Raw genomic sequence first — 18,807 nt, forward strand, 5'->3', positions numbered from 1 at the left:
TTCTATTTTAAAAAACAATGTATGTCATATGATAGCTAATTCTAAAGGATATACCTAAAGAAAAAATAAAAAGAAGAACTAATCTGCTATCTCCCCCTCCCAAAGGGATTCCAGGTGGTCTGTGAAACATTCCAGTCAGATCCCATCTCTCCCAAGGCCACCATTTCAGGCTGCCACCGTGGAAACTCCTTTGATGGAAGCCTGTCCTCCCAAACTTCCCAGGAAAGAGGCCCATCACATTCCAGGTACATGATTGCAATGTTCGGGACAAAAATATTTCCCTGGTCACTCAAAGTTAGATATACATATTTAGCCACTTGCATGGTCTCTGTTCCTTAGAAAGTGTCAGTGCATGATATGTGTATTCTTGGTCATAGTATAATTAGATTAATAATTCCAGAAATGTGCTATGAATGATTCTCATTTAAACAAACTTGGGTGGAAGTGGGCAGACATCTGATAATGAGATATCTGAATTAGATTATATTTTAAATATTTAAATGCAGAACCTCAAATTATGCTATCAAATACCATGCTGCAGGGATGTGACAAGATCCGCTAATTTAATGTGTAAAAATACTTTATCTGATCCTTGTATTAAAATGGATGCTTTTAAAGTATGCATAGAGAATTGAAAAGGCTGTTCTTTGTAAAGGCTACAACACCACCCTCCTTAGCTTGTGTGTGTGGTAAATTTGCTTAAAAATGCCTTCCCTTGAGACAAACATTAAGCCACTTCTTCCTGTTCTCCATTGAAATGGTGGAAGACTGAATTTATGAGGTTTGCTTTGAACCCAACTAGAAACCACACTTAACTGCCAGGAGTCCCTGAGACTGTGTATCTCTACACTCGAGCTTGACGTGTAATTTACATGCCATAAAATTCACTTATTTGAAGTATACAATTTAATGACTTTTAGCAGATTTATAGAACTGTGCAGCTACTCCCAGAATCCAATTTCAGAACATTTTTATCACCCAAAAATATCCCTTATACCCATTTCAGTCTCTCCCAGATGATCGCCCTGCTCCAGATAATCACTTAATGTATCTTCTGTCTATATAGTTGAATTTAATGGAATTTTCAAATACATTGAGTTATACCATATATGATCTTCTACATCTGGCTTCTCTCACTTAGCATAATACTGTAGAGGTTTATCCACATTACAGCATGTACAAGTTATTCCCTCCTTTTTACTGCTAAATAGTATTCTATGGTATGGATATATCACATTTGAGTTATATACCAGTAGATGAATACTTGGGTTGTTTTGACTTTTTGTTTATTATGAATAATGTTGCTATGAACAGTTACATACAAGTTTTTGGGCAGGCATATGTTTTCAGTTCTGGTATCCTAAGTACATACCTAGGTGTAAAATGGCTGGGTGGTATGGCAAATTTATGTTTAATTTTTTAAGAAACTGCCAAACTCTTTTCCAAAATGGCTGCACCATTTTACGTTCCCATCCGAAATGCATGAGGGATCATTGTTTTTCTATATCCTTGGCAGCACTGTCTCTTTTACTGTAGCCATCCTAGTGGGTGTAAAGTGAGATCTGATTGTGATTTTAGTTCATATTTTCCCTAATGACTAATTATGTGAAGGTGCTTATTAGCTATTTGAATATCTTTTGTGGTGAAATGTCTGTTCAACCCTCTTGCCCACATGTTAACTGGGTTGTTCATCTCCTTATGATTGGATTGTAGGAGTTTTTTAATATATTCTGGATGCAAGTCCTTTCATCCATGGACTTATCCACAGATATTTCCTTTCAGTTTTATCTTACCTTTTCATTTGGTAATTTTTAAATGATCTTCCTCCTTCTGGCACCAGAACCAGGCTACATGGGTATAGCATTTTTTAAAGATTTCTTAGAATTGTTGAAAGCATGAAGTTATATGAATAGAGTTGCTTTTTAACCCAAATACTACTATATTGTGCTTTTAAAAAACAATATGCAAAGAGTTTATCTTTGTGTCTTTATTTTGGACTTTAAAATAGGCAAGTGTCCTAGTTGAATGATCTTTTGCTGGTTGAGAATATGAATGTGACAGTAACATTAGTTGTGTAAGCAGAGATTGTATTTTTTCATAGGATTTACTGTACTAGGTCATTAGCGATAATGGGTACTTAAAATCATATAATTTTTTTCTTTACTTATTTATTTTTTCTTTTTTTTATCAATATATGAAATTTATTGTCAAATTGGTTTCCATACAACACCCAGTGCTCATCCCAAAAGGTGCCCTCCTCAATACCCATCACCCACCCTCCCCTCCCTCCCACCCCCCATCAACCCTCAGTTTGTTCTCAGTTTTTAAGAGTCTCTTATGCTTTGGCTCTCTCCCACTCTAACCTCTTTTTTTTTTTCCTTCCCCTCCCCCATGGGTTTCTGTTAAGTTTCTCAGGATCCACATAAGAGTGAAAACATATGGTATCTGTCTTTCTCTGTATGCCTTATTTCACTTAGTATCACACTCTCCAGTTCCATCCACGTTGCTACAAAGGGCCATATTTCGTTCTTTCTCATTGCCATATAGTACTCCATTGTGTATATGATACTTATTTATTTTGAGAGAGAGAGAGTGGGGAGGGACACAGAGAGAGAGAGAGAGAGAGAGAGAGAGAGAGAGAGAGAGAGAACGAGAGAATCCCAAGCAGGGGTTGGGCTCAAACCCATAAACAGTGAGATCATGACCTGAGCAGAAATCATCAGTTGGACACTTAACTGACTGAGCCACCCAGGTGCCCCTAAAATCATATCATTTTTTCTGTGGAAGAGCCCTGTGAAGATAACCAACTCCATCCTGACAACATTTTCACCACCTAAACACTTTCAGCAATGAGGAATTTTGTACTCTTGAATGAAGTTCATTTCATTTTTAGATAGCTCTATTTAGTGTCATGTCCTTCTTATATTTGACCAAAGTTTGCTTTTCTGTAATTTCTGACTATGGTTCTTATATTAGTTTTCTACTGCTGTGTAACAAATTACTACAATTTACTGGCTTAAAACAACTTACATTTATTATTTCACTATTTCTGTATGTCAGAAATATAAACACAATTTAGCTGGGTTCTCTGCTCTCGGGTCTGACCAGGCTAAAATCCAGATGTCAGGATTGAATGTGGTGTCATCACAGGCTCAACCAGGGAAAGATCATATACAAGCTGCCTCAGGTTCTTGGCCGAAGATTGAGCTTCCTGTTTTCCTATTGACAATTGTCTGGGGCCTATTCTCAACTTCTAGATGCTGCCCATAGTTCACTGCCATGTGGCCCTCTCCATAGTTACCTTACAACAGGGCAGAGAAATTCTAATTACAGCCTACGACTACAGAAACTTTATTATATAACGTAATCACAGGCATGACATCTCATCACCTTTCTGATATTCTGTTGGTTATAAGAAAGGCACAGATCTACCTACACTCAGGAGAAGAGGATTATAGAGGGTGTGACAACCATCAGATGGGAATCAGGAGCGGCTCTCCTAAGTGTGTTTACCACAGTCCTTTTAAAGATGTAGAGACCCTTCCCGTATTAATTTTCCACTCATTCAAAAGTCGCTATTATGAATCTTACACACACACACACACACACACACACACACACACACACACACACACCCCAAGGCTTCCATTTTATTTGATAACAACAATAACTCACTAACAAAGTTGTCAAGGGCATAATTAAATCAGATTTAGGGAAAAGGTAGTTGCTTTGGTTACAGACTTCATTTTAAGTATACAATATAATGATTCAACAATTCTATACATTTCTCAATGCTCAAGATAAATGTACTCTTAATCCCCTTCACCTATTTCATCCCTCCCCTACCCACCTCCCCTCTGGCAACTACCAGTTATCTGTATTTAAGAGTTTAGGTTTTTTGGTCTTTTTTTCTTTGTTCACTTGTTTTGTTTCTTAAATTCCAAATATGTGTGAAATGTGAAATCCTATATGATATTTGTCTTTCTCTGACTTATTTCACTTAGCATTATACCTTCTAGGTCTATTCATGTTGTTCCAAGTGGCAAGATTTCATTATTCTTCATAGCTAATATTCCATTGTATATATATGCCACATCTTCTTTATTCATTCATCCATCTATGGAGGGACACTTGGGTTGCTTCCATATCTTGGCTATTGTAAATAATGCTGCAATAGACATAGGGATGCACGTATCTTTTCAAATTAGTGTTTTCATTTTCTTTGGGTTAAATACTCGATATGGAATTACTGGATCCCTGTAATTCTATTTTTAATTTTTTGAGGAACCTTCATACTGTTTTCCACAATGGCTGTACCAATCTGCATTCCCACCAACAGAGCACAAGGGCTCATTTTTCCCCCACATCCTTGTCAACACTTGTTATTTCTTGTCTTTTTCACTTTAGCCATTCAGACAAATGTAAAGTGATTTCTCATTGTGGTTTTAATTTGCATTTCCCTTATGGTGAGTGATGTTGGGCATCTTTTCATGTGTTTATTAGCTATCTGTATGATGTCTTCTTTGGAAAATGTGTCTATATAGATACTTTGCTCATTTTTAATCAGATTAGGTTTTGGGGGGTATTGAGTTGTATACATTCTTTATACATTTTGGATATTAACGCTTTATTGTCTATATCATTTGCATATGTCTTCTTCCATTCAGTAGGTTGCCTTTTTGTTTTGCTAATGGTTTCCTTCTCTGTATAAAACCCTTTTACTTTGGTGAAGTCCCAACAGTTAAATTTTGCTTTTGCTTCCATTGCCTCAGGAGACATCTTCACAAATGTTGTGATGGCCAGTGTCAGAGAAATTACTGCCTATGTTTTCTTCTAGGAATTTCATGACTTCAGGTCTCACGTTTAGGTTCCTAATCCATTTTGAGATTTTTTTTGTGTATGGTGTAAGGAAGTGGTCCAGTTTCATTCTTTTGCATGTAGGTATCAGTTTTCCCTGCAACATTTGTTAAAGAGACTGTCTTTTCCCCATTGTATATTCTTGCCTTTCATCATAGACTAATTAACCATGTAAGCATGGGTTTATTTCTGAGCTATTTTGTTCTGTTGATCTATTTATTTATTTTTTTGCCACTACCATATTGTTTGCATTACTATAGCTTGGAAGGATATCTTGAAATCTGGGATTGTGATACCCCAGCTTTGTTCTTTTTCATGACTGCTTTGCTAGTTAGGGTCTTTTGTTTTTCCATACAAATTTTTAGGATTATTTTTTCTAGTTCTGTGAAAAATGGTGTTAGCATTTTGGTAGATATTGCATTACATTTGTAGATTTGTTTGGGTGATACACGTATTTCAACAGTATTTGTTCTTCCAATCCATATCTTCTAAGTATATGTTAGACATAGGTTGTAGCAGCATCAAAGTTTTGTCCTTAAAGAGCTGACTTCTTTAAAGGTAGACAGATAATGGGGCACCTGGGTGGCTCAGTTGGTTGAAGTTCTGACTTCGGCTCAGGTCATGATCTCGCGGTCTGTGAGTTCGAGCCCCGTGTTGGGCTCTGTGCTAACAGCGCAGAGCCTGGAGCCTGCTTCGGATTCTGTGTCTCCTTCTCTCTCTGACCCTCCCCCATTCATGCTCTGTCTCTCTCTGTCTCAAAAATAAATAAACGTAAAAAAAATAAAATTAAAAAAATAAAGGTAGATAAAAGAGTAATTGAGTAAAATTACTTGTAGACTTCTTTAAGACTATGAAACAAAAGCAAAGTAAAAGGATGAGAGGTGGGTTCTTTTTCATTGAGACTTGAATGATATAAAAGAGACAATCTCAGGAAGATCTGAGAAGAGCAATGTAGGCAGAAGGAACACATCCAAAGGTTCTGAAATGGTAATAAACTCAGCATGTTTTGGGAACATCAATAAGGCAGTGTGAACAGGCAGTAGCACTGAGCAAGAGGGTACAACGCAGGTCAGAGAGGTTGTGAGGGGTCTGATCACATGGGAGCCAAAAGGCCATGTTAGGAAGTTTGGTTCTGTTCCAGGCGTGATGAAAAAACACGGGAGTTGTTGGAACAGTGGAGTGACATTAACCAAATTGCATGTTTTAAAGACCATTTCAGAGAGTTCATGGAAAATAGACTTGGGAGGCAAAAGTGGACTTAGAGACTAGTTAGGGGACTGTTGCAATGGCCCAGGTGAGATAGTATATGCCTTGGTCAAGGTGGTAGTAGTATAGGTGGAAAGGCTGAGATGAGACTGAAACTGGGATTCAGTTACAGGGTAAAGCTGACATGACTGGATTTGGGGAGTGAGAAAAAGAAAGGAGTCAAGCATAACTGAAGATTTTGGCTTGAGCAGTTGCATGAATGGTGATTAAATTTGTGAGATAAGGAAAGCGGATAAAAAGTTTATATAAAAATATTTGAATCTTCTTACTTCCGTGTATCTCCAAGGCCACCACCATCATTCAAGCCACTCATTTCCCTGTGCCTGGAGTACTTCATTAGCCTACTGATTCACCTCCTGTGATTCAATCTTGCCACCATCCAATATAGAACATACAGAGTAAAAATAAAAGAACAAATCATGACACTTCTACTCTTGAATTCTTTTAATGCTATCCGTTGCTATCAAGATAAAATTCAAAATCCTTGAGGTACCCCTCAAGCCCTGCGCATCATTTGGCTGCTGTCCAGTTCTCTAGTGTGACATTATACTGCTACCCACACCTCAGTGACTAAACTTCAACCTTTTTTTAGACTTTCAAACTTCCCCTTAGCTCTGAGATTTGGAGTATGTTATTCCATCTGTCTGCATCGTTCTTCCATCTATCTTCACTTAACCAATTCCTCTTCCTTTAAGACTCAATCTAAATATGATTTCTTTACTCCCTAGAGAGGCTTTGGCAGATGTTTAACACTTTCACAGAACTCCATGTTTTCTCTTACAGCATGAGTAGCAAACATGATATAAATAGTTGTGTGACAATTTGTCTAATAGTTATCTCCTCCACTAGACTGTAAAATCCACACACAAGAGAAAAGACCAAGTCTCTTCCACTCCTTCCTCTCTTTAGTACCTGGTACACGACCTTCAGTGAAGTGTACTGAATAAGTGAAAGAGCTTAATTTTTATAACATCCATGAAAAGACCTTATTCCTCTTTTAAAGATGAGGAACTGAAGCAAAAAAAGATTAAATGGTTCCCCCAAGAACATACACAGGAATTGGAAAAGCTAGATTTGGGCCCATTCTAACCAACTCCATGGTCCACAATCTTCTCTCTTATCTCATAAAGAGGTAGGTCTAAACCTTTCCATATATTTTCTTTGGCTTCTCTTCCATGGCCCTCTAATTTGTCCTTTATTTCTACTAACTCAGAAATTAGTAAATATAGGACCAGATATGTGATTTTCATATGTCTGCATCTTTTATAGACTTACCAAGAAACCCCATTGGAGTTAAACCAGTGTATCAGTTATCTGTTGTTGCATAACAAATTACTCTGAGGTTGAGTGACTTAAAACAGCAAACATATATTATCTCACAGTTTCTGAGGGTTATATATCCAGACCACCAGCTTTGCTGCAGTCTTTTTTGGCTCAGAGTCTCTTATGAGGTTACATTTAAGATGTCTGGGACTACAGTCATCTGAAGGCATGATTGAATTGGAGGATATGCTTCTAAGATCACTCTGGTGGCTTTTGCCCAGATGCCTCAGATTCAGATGCCCTTCCATAAGGCTGTTCACAATATGGCAGATGACTTGGCACAAAATGAATGGTGTGTGTGTGTGTGTGTGTGTGTGAGAGAGAGAGAGAGAGAGAGAGAGAGAGAGAGAGAGAGAGAGAGAGAGATGGGGGCGGGGGGTGGAGAGAGGTCTTTTATAACTAATTTCAGGAGTAATATACCACTATTTCTGTCATATTCACACAGACCAACAGAACATATTTTAGAAAAAAACTGTACAAAGCATGACCAATGGAGAGATCTTAGAATCTGCTACCATAGTTTGCCTCTGGTCCCTAGTGATTTCCACCTCTTCCACATGCAAAAAAATTTGCTCTCACCAAGATTGCCAAAATCTCATCCAATTACAAGATCAAGTCAAAGTCCAGATCTCATCATCAAAATCAGATCTAGTTGCAAATAAGTTACCTCATGTGTACGATTTAAGCCAATTCCTTAATTATAGTTCTTTTCAATCCATGCATCTGTGAACTAAAGAGATAAGTTGTCTGTACCTAAAACACCCAAATACAATGGTGGAATAGGCACATGATAACTGTTGTGAACATGCCTATTCAAAAGGAGAACATAGGAGGCACTGGTCCATAGCAAGTCTGTAATCAAGCTGGACAAATATTGGAAAATTCTTGATTAGATCTCAGTCCTATTCTTGCCCATGGCTCTTAGCTCCACCCTCTGGGCTATTGATTCCATGCTCTAGGTCAACTTTCACTTTTTTAAGAAAGACAGATGTATTTACAGCTGAGTAGTTTTCTCAGCTTGGTTCCTGCCAGTAAAATTTGGGGGGTATAAAGCCTCTTTTAATTCTATACTGCTTTGGCAGTGTTTTTGTTACATAAAATTCTTTAAAAACTTTGGCAGTCCAAAGTGAATCTTATTGGGCCCCAGTAGAATAGACAAGTCTCTTTAAGGTAATCCTTTCTCTAACTTGGAAGAAGGTTGAAAAACAACACCCTTAAGTTTCTTTGAAACCCCCCCCCCCCTACTTTTTTACATGTGAATCACACTTTCAAAACCTTGAGTTGGCCTTTTGTCTCATGGAATAATATTCAGAGGCGAGACCTTAGATCATTCTGAAGGCCTAAAAAGATTTTACAGCTTCGCCCTTGACTTTATCTTTAGACCATGTTTTTCCAGAAATGCCCTAGATTAGATGTTTGCTCAGAAGTCATTTCTTAATTTTAGCATTACTTCCCATCTGGAGAGGCTGAACGTTTTCAGAATCATCAAGTCCTAGGTCTTTAGTCTTTAACAGTTCTTCAGTTAGGTCATATCTTTCAATCTTCTATAAGCAGCAAGAAGACATCAGAAGACACCTTCAACACTTTATTTGGAAGTTTTAATTAGATCATCTATGCTCTTAAGCCTGTTTCTTTAACTTTCCACAACACAGCAGGCAGCTTTTGCCACTATATAACAAGGATCCTTCTTCTTCCTCTTTTCAGTGTCATGTTCCTTACTTCCCTTTAAGCCCTTAAAGGGCTCCAACAGACTCCTTAAAGTTCAGGATTTCCAGTAGTAATTTGTGCAAGGCAATTTATGCTTTTATTTTTTAACACACTCTTCAAAGCCTTTACAGTCTCTGCTACTGCCTGATCCCAAAACCATTTCCAAAATTTAGGATGTTATCTTGGTATTCAAGTCTGTATTCTCTATCAATTGCTTTATAACAAATTACCCCAATTTCTCAATAGCTTAAAACAAAAAACATTTATCATCTGACATAGTTTCTGAGGGTCATGAATCCAGAAAGAGCTTAGCTAAGGTGTTGCAGCTCAGGGTCTGTCAAGATTTTGCCTAGGGCTGCCATCATCCAGAAGTTCGACTGGGTTTGAGAGTCTGCTTTCAAGATCACTCAGATGGCTGTTGACTAGAAGCTTCAGTTCTGCAGCATCTGGACCTCTCCATAGGGCTGCTCATGACATGCTAGCTAGCTTCCCTGAAAACAAATTATCGCATAAAGAGAGGGAACAACCAAGATCAGTGCTTCGGTGTCTTTCAACCTAATCTCTAAAGTGACATGCCGTCATTTCTATATGCTGTGGATCATGCCAACACTGGTATAGAGAAGGGACCACAGGAGGGTGTGAATACCAAGAAGCAGGAATTATCAGAGCCTATTTTGGAGGCTGGCTACAACAATGATGATGATAATGTTACCATAATTTTATAGGTAATTATTACAACTATATCTGTACATTTTCTTCATTATTGAGTATTCTCATATTCCTCCTTCACTAATTCTGTTCTACACAATTTCCAAAAAGGTTAAGTGTAAGTAATTTCTTACCTCAAATACTTTGGCCTGACTTTTAAAAATTATTAAAAACAATATCAGGGTGAAATCTTGAGGTCTTAAAATATCTAGGAGCTTACATTTCTTACATATTTTTTTCAGCCATGGTATGCATTAGAAATTTGCAAATATAAATAGCATGTGATATTTCTTTGACAAACTGCAAAGTTCAAGGTTTCCTGTTTGTGGAAGAATGTTGTTTTTTCCATTCTCTGAGATACCACACTCAAGCATCTATATGCATATGCATTTCTTGACGCATACACACAGTCACCCACAGCACACCCACACTCACATATGTGAATTAGACATGAATCAGTGGCACTTTAAAAGAATGAATTAGGTCTTCTCTCTGCCTAACTGCAGTGGCTGGTTACCATGGAAATGATGCATAAGGTAGACCTTTCAGAAAATGCTAATGTTAATATGTCTTTGTTGGAAGAGTTCATGTATTAATCAGAAATGAAGAGAACTTTAATAATAAAGCAATGCAAATAGCTTAGAAACAAAAGCTGTCTGCTCGGATCAAACAAATACAATTCATCATCTCTTTTGCCCTGACCTTGACAGAACAGAACATCACTCTTCCCTGAACTCTGCAATCAGTGAGCAGGTAGCTAGTTTTTTTTTTAAATCAATGTGAGATTTCATCTTCAATTACCATATGCACAGACTTAATTTCTGCTTTGTTAAATACTGTATACAGTCAAAACTGATTTCTACAATTCTCTGCCTCCACAGATTATTATTTCCAGAGTGTTTTTCTGCCTTGATGTTCTCTACTAGCATCCCCCAACTCTAATTAATAATAACTTGGTTTCCTGAAGCCATAGTTACACGGAATATATATAAAAGAAATTCTTAGCTTTTTGACAGCCTTTTTTGATCATAGTGTATTATTTATTTTATGCATATAAAAGAATTATATGCTAATTATAGAAAAAATTTAAAGGTATAGGAAAAATTTTTAAGTAAATATCATCGATGAGCTCATCAGCAATATTTAAACACCATTAATTTTTTGTATGTATAATTCTCTTTGTTATTTTTATAGCATTCTCTTTGTTTATTATATAGCATTTAGAATAAAAGTTGTTTTCATACTTTTATAAAATCTTCATTTTTTTCTACAAAATAACTTACAGAACAATAGAATATTAGTTAGTAAGAACATTTCTACCATATCACACAATGATAGCCCCCAAACCATCTTTTTCCGGTTATGTAAGTTTTTCTCTCATGTATTAATTAGATTGCTAATTAAAATGACTTTTACTGGTTGTTTAGTGACAAGACGATTGTCTGATAATGCTGTCATAAGTGAAATTAAACATTTATTGATGATTCTTGCTTTTTATTGACTACTCACTCCAGTATAGCTCACACTTTAAGACAAATAAACTCGTGCTTGAATAACACCTCAAATGAAGGTACTTTGGATCATAAATATTTGCTACAGAATGTTCCTCATTGTTGTTTCAAATGGAGTCTCTTTAAATGTTAAGCAATTGAGATGTGAATTTACTTAACAAATTTTTATTACCTTAAAGACTCACTTTCAGTCTCAGATCACAGCCTTGTTGGTGGACTCTTGCTGTCATGCAGTCCATCCTTAGCTGAACTGACATGATTTGTCAGGAAGTAGTTAATGACCATGGGACTCCATGGTATAGTTAATAATTACTTTTATCAAATAAATATTGTAGGTAGAGAAAGACATAAATTTAGTCATCTGACACCCTTAGGGACAAAACTGTCAACATATCATTCCAGTTAGTGTTTCCATATAGGAATTGTTTTGGATGTTGGCCTATCAGTACAAAAGTCATGCATTGCATGTTTCTCTAAGGCAATTGTCCTCTAAGCTTGTTAAGAGTGTTTAAGAATTGCCTGGAGATATTATCTAAAATGAAGATTCCTGAGCTCAATCTCCAGCAATTCTGGTTTAGTAAGTCTGGGGTAGGACCTGGGAATGTGCATTTTTAACAACCTTTCTTCTCCCTATCCACTTGGGATTCTCAGAGAAGTTGTCCACTGACACTTCAGTATATGGAACACTGCTCCAGGAATTTGAAATAATTTTTGGAGCTGCCTAATCTCATTTACAGAGTAGACACTTTTGGGGACAGTGAGGTATGGGGCAAGAAGTAAAGGGTAAAGATAGCTAGTCCAATGGGGGAAAATAATTCTGTTGAACTAGTAATATCTCCCTTAATCACAGCAACCTAGCCAAGAAAACAATAGTTTTCACAGGCTTTTATAATAAGCCCAATCATTGTCACAAATGCTTGATGACCTAGAATTACCCAGCTGGTTGCCAGCCAGCCTCATACTTTGTCTTTTCCTTATAAATCCAAGACTATAGCATTGGCGGGAAACGTCTATTCTTCTAGGTATAAAGGACAGGCTGAGAGGAGTGGGCTAATCCATGCTTTTTTAAGAAAGAGAAGTGGAGGGGCGCCTGGGTGGCGCCGTCGGTTAAGCGTCCGACTTCAGCCAGGTCACGATCTCGCGGTCCGTGAGTTCGAGCCCCGCGTCAGGCTCTGGGCTGATGGCCTGGAGCCTGTTTCCGATTCTGTGTCTCCCTCTCTTGCCCCTCCCCCGTTCATGCTCTGTCTCTCTCTGTCCCAAAAATAAATAAACGTTGAAAAAAAAAATTTAAAAAGAAAGAGAAGTGGAGGTGAGGAGTGGCAGGAAAAACATTGAAAGCCTCTTAAGAAAATGATAGAAATGAGAATCAAGGTTGTTTCTTTCCCTCAAGCTGGGCTTGAGGACGTAATCAGTTTCCTCCTGTAATCTCAGGAAGAAACAAGTGGCACACTGGTTAATTTGAGAAAAGATTACAGCACGAGTTATCTACAAAGGTTGGACAGGATGTAGGGAGGCCACAAGTCCATGCCCATACTCCAGAAAGACAATCGGCTCTGGGCCCAGAGGGGCAACAGAGGGAGAAGTTCTGGAGGGAGTAACAAGAGCTGTGACCACCAATAGCCTAGGTCAGCCCAAGGTCACAGAGCCAGCCCTAGGCTAACCTCTGGGAGGAAGGGGTCTTGGGGAAGATGCCATTGTCCTTGTGCTTTCCTTCTCCTGTGAGAGCTTCCCTTTGTCAAATTCAGTCAGGAGCCAGAGGCTGGGGACCTGTTGGTAGAGTGTGTACAGATCAAACTTCCAGGACAGGGAGGTAGAGAAGGATGGACAGTGAATGGGGTTGGAAGTAGGGGCTGAAAGCAAATAAAAGATTTCCTGACAGAGATGGGAACCTTCATTTTGAATCTAGCCCACAGGCTTCTTGTGAAACCTTGGCAACTCATAAAATTCTGAGACTCAGTCTTTTTATTAAAATGATTATATAATGAAAAGTTATATGACAAAATACTTTGAAAGGACAGACATAACACATCATCTGGGAGATAATGAGGCTAATTTATGCAAAAAACATATATACCTTTACGTACATATACACATATATACATATTTAACATATATAAGTATTCAAATTATACATTGTATATTTGTTATGTATAAGTGTATGATGTTATACATAAGTATATGTGTATATAATATATAATTTATATAAAATGTATTATATATGGTGTATATTTAGATCTACTTACATATAGAGATATGAATAGTGGATTTTTATTCCACACTGATAAAATCCAAGATCTTAGCTAATGTTCTCTAAGGAAACATGGAGAAAAGAATGCAACACCTAAGTGTTCTGTTTTATGTCTTTTCACAAGTGAATACAGTAATTACCATGCAGATAAAATAGAACATTACAAGCACCCTAGCCTGTCACATCATATAACATGTAAATAGTATTTGGTAAATACATGTCAGCATTTATTTGCCCTTCTCCCTTGGCTGACTTTCAGGATGTTCTCTAGTGTTTTACTATAACAGAATGGCTGCCATAAACAGTTGTGTACTGTCTCCTTGTGTACATGGGCAAGAGATTCCCTACGATAAAGTTTCCCTCAGGAATGGAATATCTGGATCTTAGGATAATGACAATTAAAATTTACTAGATATCAACTAATTGCACTCTGTGTTAGCCAGCAGTTATAGTGTTTCTTAGTCACCCCCCCCCCCACCAATACTTCCCATCTTCAGGCTTCTGTATTCTTACAAATCTGATGGATTCTGATTGTCACTAAGCCTGTTTCCTTGATTATTAATGGAGTACCTCTCTCTGTTTAGTCTCTCTTTAGATTTCCTTTTTGGTGAAATTTCCTTCCATACCCTTTGCACATTTGACCTGTGTGTCTTTCTTCCTGATTTATGAGCATTCTTTATCGGTGAGCATAGTAATTCTTTCTAGACTAATATGTTGTAATCATCTTTTATACTTTGTAAACTTTCACTTTATTTTTTAATAGAAATTTTAAATGTGAATATAGTCAAACATCAATATTCTTTCAAAGTAGCTTGGGCTGTTTTCTTTAGAAATCCTTTCATACCTTAGGTCATAAATATTTTTTTCTCTTTCTTTTGTTTTGCTTTGTGTCTCAGTCCATGTCAAGTTGGCTTTTTTGTTTGTTTTTACTATGGTGGTATGAAATATGGGTATGTTTTTTCCACATAAATAATTTTTCCCTCACCATTTCTTAAATAATACTTTTCCTGCAGATTTGTAACTTAATCTCTGTTGAACATCAGATTTGCACATGTGTGAGGGTATGGTTTTGGGCTCTTAATTCTGTTGTATCATTCTGCCTGATTCAGTAACAAAATCTTATTAGTGTAGCTCTTTTTATTATTACAGTTCTTTTATAATTTTTATTATTGACTTTAAGAAACTGATCATAAATTTTATAGGTTTTTCTGCATCCATTGAGAAAATCATGTGGATGTGTTCTTCTGTAATCTTTTTAGGTGGTGAATTACTTTACTAGATTTTCTGATAATACACAATCCTTAAATTCCCAGGAAAAAACCAATGTGTACAATGCTGGGTATAGTTTGTTAACATTTTATGTATTTTTTACATCAGTGCTCATAAATGAGCACAGCTTATGATTTTCCTTGCCTATGCTGTACTTGTTTTGTTTCCCAGTACCAAGGTTATCTTGGCCCCATGAGAAGAATGTTTCCTTCTTTTCTGTCTTTGGAACACTTTGTATGAAAGTGGAGATACCTGTTTCCCTAATGATTAATGGAATTTGGCTGAAAATCTTCTGGGCTTGGTGAATTTTTAAAATAAATTTTGTTTCCCACAATTCAGCTTTTAAAGGTTGTGGGTCTATTGAGGTTTTTATTTCTTCTCAAATCAGTTTGGCTGGATAAATGTGTCTATCTAGGTATTCAAATTTTTAATCATAATGTTTATAATGTCTTCCCTTTTTCTAAAATCATCACTATATCTAGGTATGTCTGCATTTTCAGTGATAGTATTTTGATCACACCTTTTACTATATTTCTTGTTTAATTTTTATTAGTTTTGTCAAGGAAATAACATTTGGTTTAGTTAATCCTATCTACCTTTGTTGTATATTTTATTAATACGTGCTTCTATCTTATGTTCTTTTTTTTCCCTACTATTCAGGTTTTTATTATTTTTTAATCAGTTTAAACTTTTTAAAATATTTTTTAATGTAGATGCTTCTCTCATTATTTTTATATCCTTTGTCCTGGTAGAAGCATTTAAAGCTCGAAATATTCCTCTAATTCTGCATTAGCTATATCTCACAAGTTTTCATGTATAGAATCATTATTCCCTGTAATATATTAAAAATTCTCATAATAACTTTTTATTTGACTCGGGTTATTTCGAAGTGTGTTTTTATTTTTATTTTTTAAAATTTTTTAAATGTTTATTATTTGAGAAAGAGACAGAGAGCAAGCAGGGAAGGGACAGAGAGAGAGGGAGACACAGAATCGTGGAACTCACAAACAGCGAGATCATGACCTGAAGTTGGATGCTTAACCAACTGAACCCCTATTTTTACATTTAAGTCTTATTCTATCTTGATTTTATTTGGTGAATAAAATATGCCAATTTAAGACATGCTAAGTTATCGTTTTCTGAATAAGTCAGTTGTGCCAATATTATTTTTTGACTAATGTATGCTTTGTACTAATGTAATGCATGACCTTTCTGATAGACTAGATTCTTATAAATATTTGAATCTTTTGTAACTCCATATTCTATACCACTGAACTCCTGTCTGTTCCTAAATCAGCACTACTTGGCTAAATATTATTGTTGTAAAACATACATTAGTATCTGACAACTTACACTCTTTATACTTCCTTTTAAATCTTTCTTGATTACACTCAACTTTGTAATCATTCAACCAGTTAAATTTCAGAACAGCTTTATTGATTTATAAAAGATGAATTCCTTTGGAATTTGGTTCAGAATTTATGACACTATGAGTTCTTATATAAGAAATACATATTTGGCCTTAGTCCCTGTTTCTGTCACTGAGCTCCTAAAACCCTTAGAATTTCCTGAATGATAAGAGCAACACAGGTAATATTTGTTGTTAATGAGGTGACAGTTGGACTGCACCTAAGACTGGGGCTGGTTGCCACGAGAACTAACCATGCGATTAGAGGGTTGAAACTTTCAGTTCTGCTCCTGACCTCCACGAAGGGGAGGACTTTGAATCAGTTGCCAATGGCTAATGATTTAGTCAATTATGTCTTATGTAATGAAGCCTCAAAAAAATGCCCAAAAAGGACAGGGCTCACAGAGTTTCTGGACTGGTGAACACAGAGAGGTGCAGTGCACCCAGAGAGAACATGGATGTCCATGCCCCTTCCCCATACCTTGCCCTAAGCATCTCTTCTGTCTGGCTGTTCCTGAGTTGTATCCTTTTATAATAAATTGATAGTCTAGTGAGTAAATGGGTTTCCTGAGTTCTGTGAGCCACTGTAGAAAATTAATTGAACCCAAATAGGGGATCATGGGAACTTCTGATTTAGAACCTGTCAATAAGAGGTACAGGTAACAATCTAGACTTGCAACTGGAATCTGAAGTTCAGGAGTGGGAGATGGGGGAGGGGGGCAGGTCATAGGATCCTCCAGTCTGTGGCCATTTGGTTACAAGCACAGGTGACACCGGGGCTTGTGGCTGGTGTTGGAAGTGGAAGAGAGAGCAGTCGTGCAGGACTGAATTCTTAACCTGTGGAATCTGATACTATCTCTAGGTAAATAGGTGTCAGAATTCAGTTGACAGAGAATGGACCCAGTTGGTGTACAGAAAATTGTTTATGGGGTGGAAGCTCCTCCCCACCCCCCCCCCATACACATTGAAATTGGGCTTAGAACACAAAAGAGAATTACATTAAACTAATAGATTGTTAGGGGCAGGGATGCAAATCTTTAAAATATTGAGAATTTATCCTAATAAGAACAGTTTGTCTCTGTTTATTAAGGCTTAAACAAACAAAAAAACCCCAGCTGTTCTACAGTATTGTTTGTGGTGGTCTCCAAGTGCCCTCATTTCCTTTATTATCATTCGGTTTTAGTAAAGGGGGTGATATTTCAGGCTAAAATGTGATAGAGCTCGTGCAATCTTTCCTAGTTTACCCTGGTAGTGGTCGTTTTTTCAAGTCATATAGAATGATGATCAAATTTATATTGAAAGCTAGATACTTCCTACCTACTACTGATACCAGTTGGTATTAAATTGACATTTCCGTCCACTATATTTTGGAATAGATGTTTATTTTCAGCTTGTTGGGTCAAATTTTCTTTACATTTGAACATACTAAGTTATATTGTCAGTTTTATTCCTCATCATTTTCTCCTCAACCCTTGGCATTTACCTATTTGCTGTGATTTTGGATGGGTTTCTTTTTTTTCTTTCCATTTTCAAAATGTGTTTTGCTTGTATGTACAAAATCCTTTGATTTCTCCATCTCTGTCTTGAGCCCACTTCTAAAATTTATTAATTCATTCAACTAAATGGAGAGAGGCACTAATGAAGTAAACAGTATAATTTCAAGTTATGCTACATACTATGAAGCAAATTAGAACAAGGTAAAGAGGTGAATGGTGGCATAGGGAGGCCACTCTACATAGTGGTTGAAGAAGACCTCTCTGAGGCTATGACATTAGAACCGAGCCCAGGTAAAGCCTAGGCATTGAGGGTAGAAATTTCCACATGGAAAAAAACTCTGAAGCCAGCACAAGCTTGATGTATTCAAGAGTAGTAAGAAGGCCAATGTGGCTGAAGCACAGCTACCAGATGTATCAGGATTGGTCCAATCAGAAGAGAGAAACCAAAGAGTAATTTGAACAGGGCAAGTTTAATATAGGGAATTATTAAGTATATCAGGATTAGAGTATTGGAGTAGTGAGGGACTGGCTAATAAATAAGGAGAACTCTAAAGAATATAGGAATAGCATATATAATGGAGCAATCACCAGCTTTAGGCATTAGGCTAACACCAAGCAGAGACCTTTTTCTCCTCAGGATTGAGATTCTGACCCTCTTACGGAGGACAAAGTTATGCCTTACTGGATGGCAGAGAAATCACTATGGTACTGCACCAGGGGAACTTGTTGGAAATGTGCCCCCTGGAACTTGTCAGAAATCCAACTTTCTGGGTTTCTAGGGAATGCTGTTCATGGGAAGGTGTGTTAGTAGAGGCATTCTGCTACAGAACTTCTAAAGGGAAGGGCCGTGGTTGCTGTTGGCCGCTGGGTGCTACTGGCTATTGGACACTATAGGAGCCGAGCAAAGGAAAAGGTATGAGTGCTATAGAAGCTTGGTGCTAGAAAAAATACCCATGCTGCAGGAGTCATGTGCCACTGCAGGAGCTTAGCACTAGACAACCCACAAACATCACA

At 37.1% G+C, this 18,807-nt stretch overlaps 1 protein-coding gene across 4 annotated transcripts in view; it reads left to right on the forward strand.

Moving 5' to 3' along the window:
- Positions 1-18,807, forward strand: part of UNC80 (unc-80 homolog, NALCN channel complex subunit) — a 227,255-nt gene that overhangs the window by 22,736 nt on the left and 185,712 nt on the right. For all 4 annotated transcript variants that reach the window (XM_045034431.1, XM_023259652.2, XM_011285519.4 and 1 more), the window contains exon 7: positions 106-245. In XM_045034431.1, the coding sequence (XP_044890366.1) occupies positions 106-245 (140 nt within the window). The remainder of the gene's footprint in view (positions 1-105; positions 246-18,807) is intronic.

The sequence above is a fragment of the Felis catus genome, chromosome C1 (genome assembly GCF_018350175.1).
Source record: "Felis catus isolate Fca126 chromosome C1, F.catus_Fca126_mat1.0, whole genome shotgun sequence".
NCBI classification, from domain to species: domain Eukaryota; kingdom Metazoa; phylum Chordata; class Mammalia; order Carnivora; family Felidae; genus Felis; species Felis catus.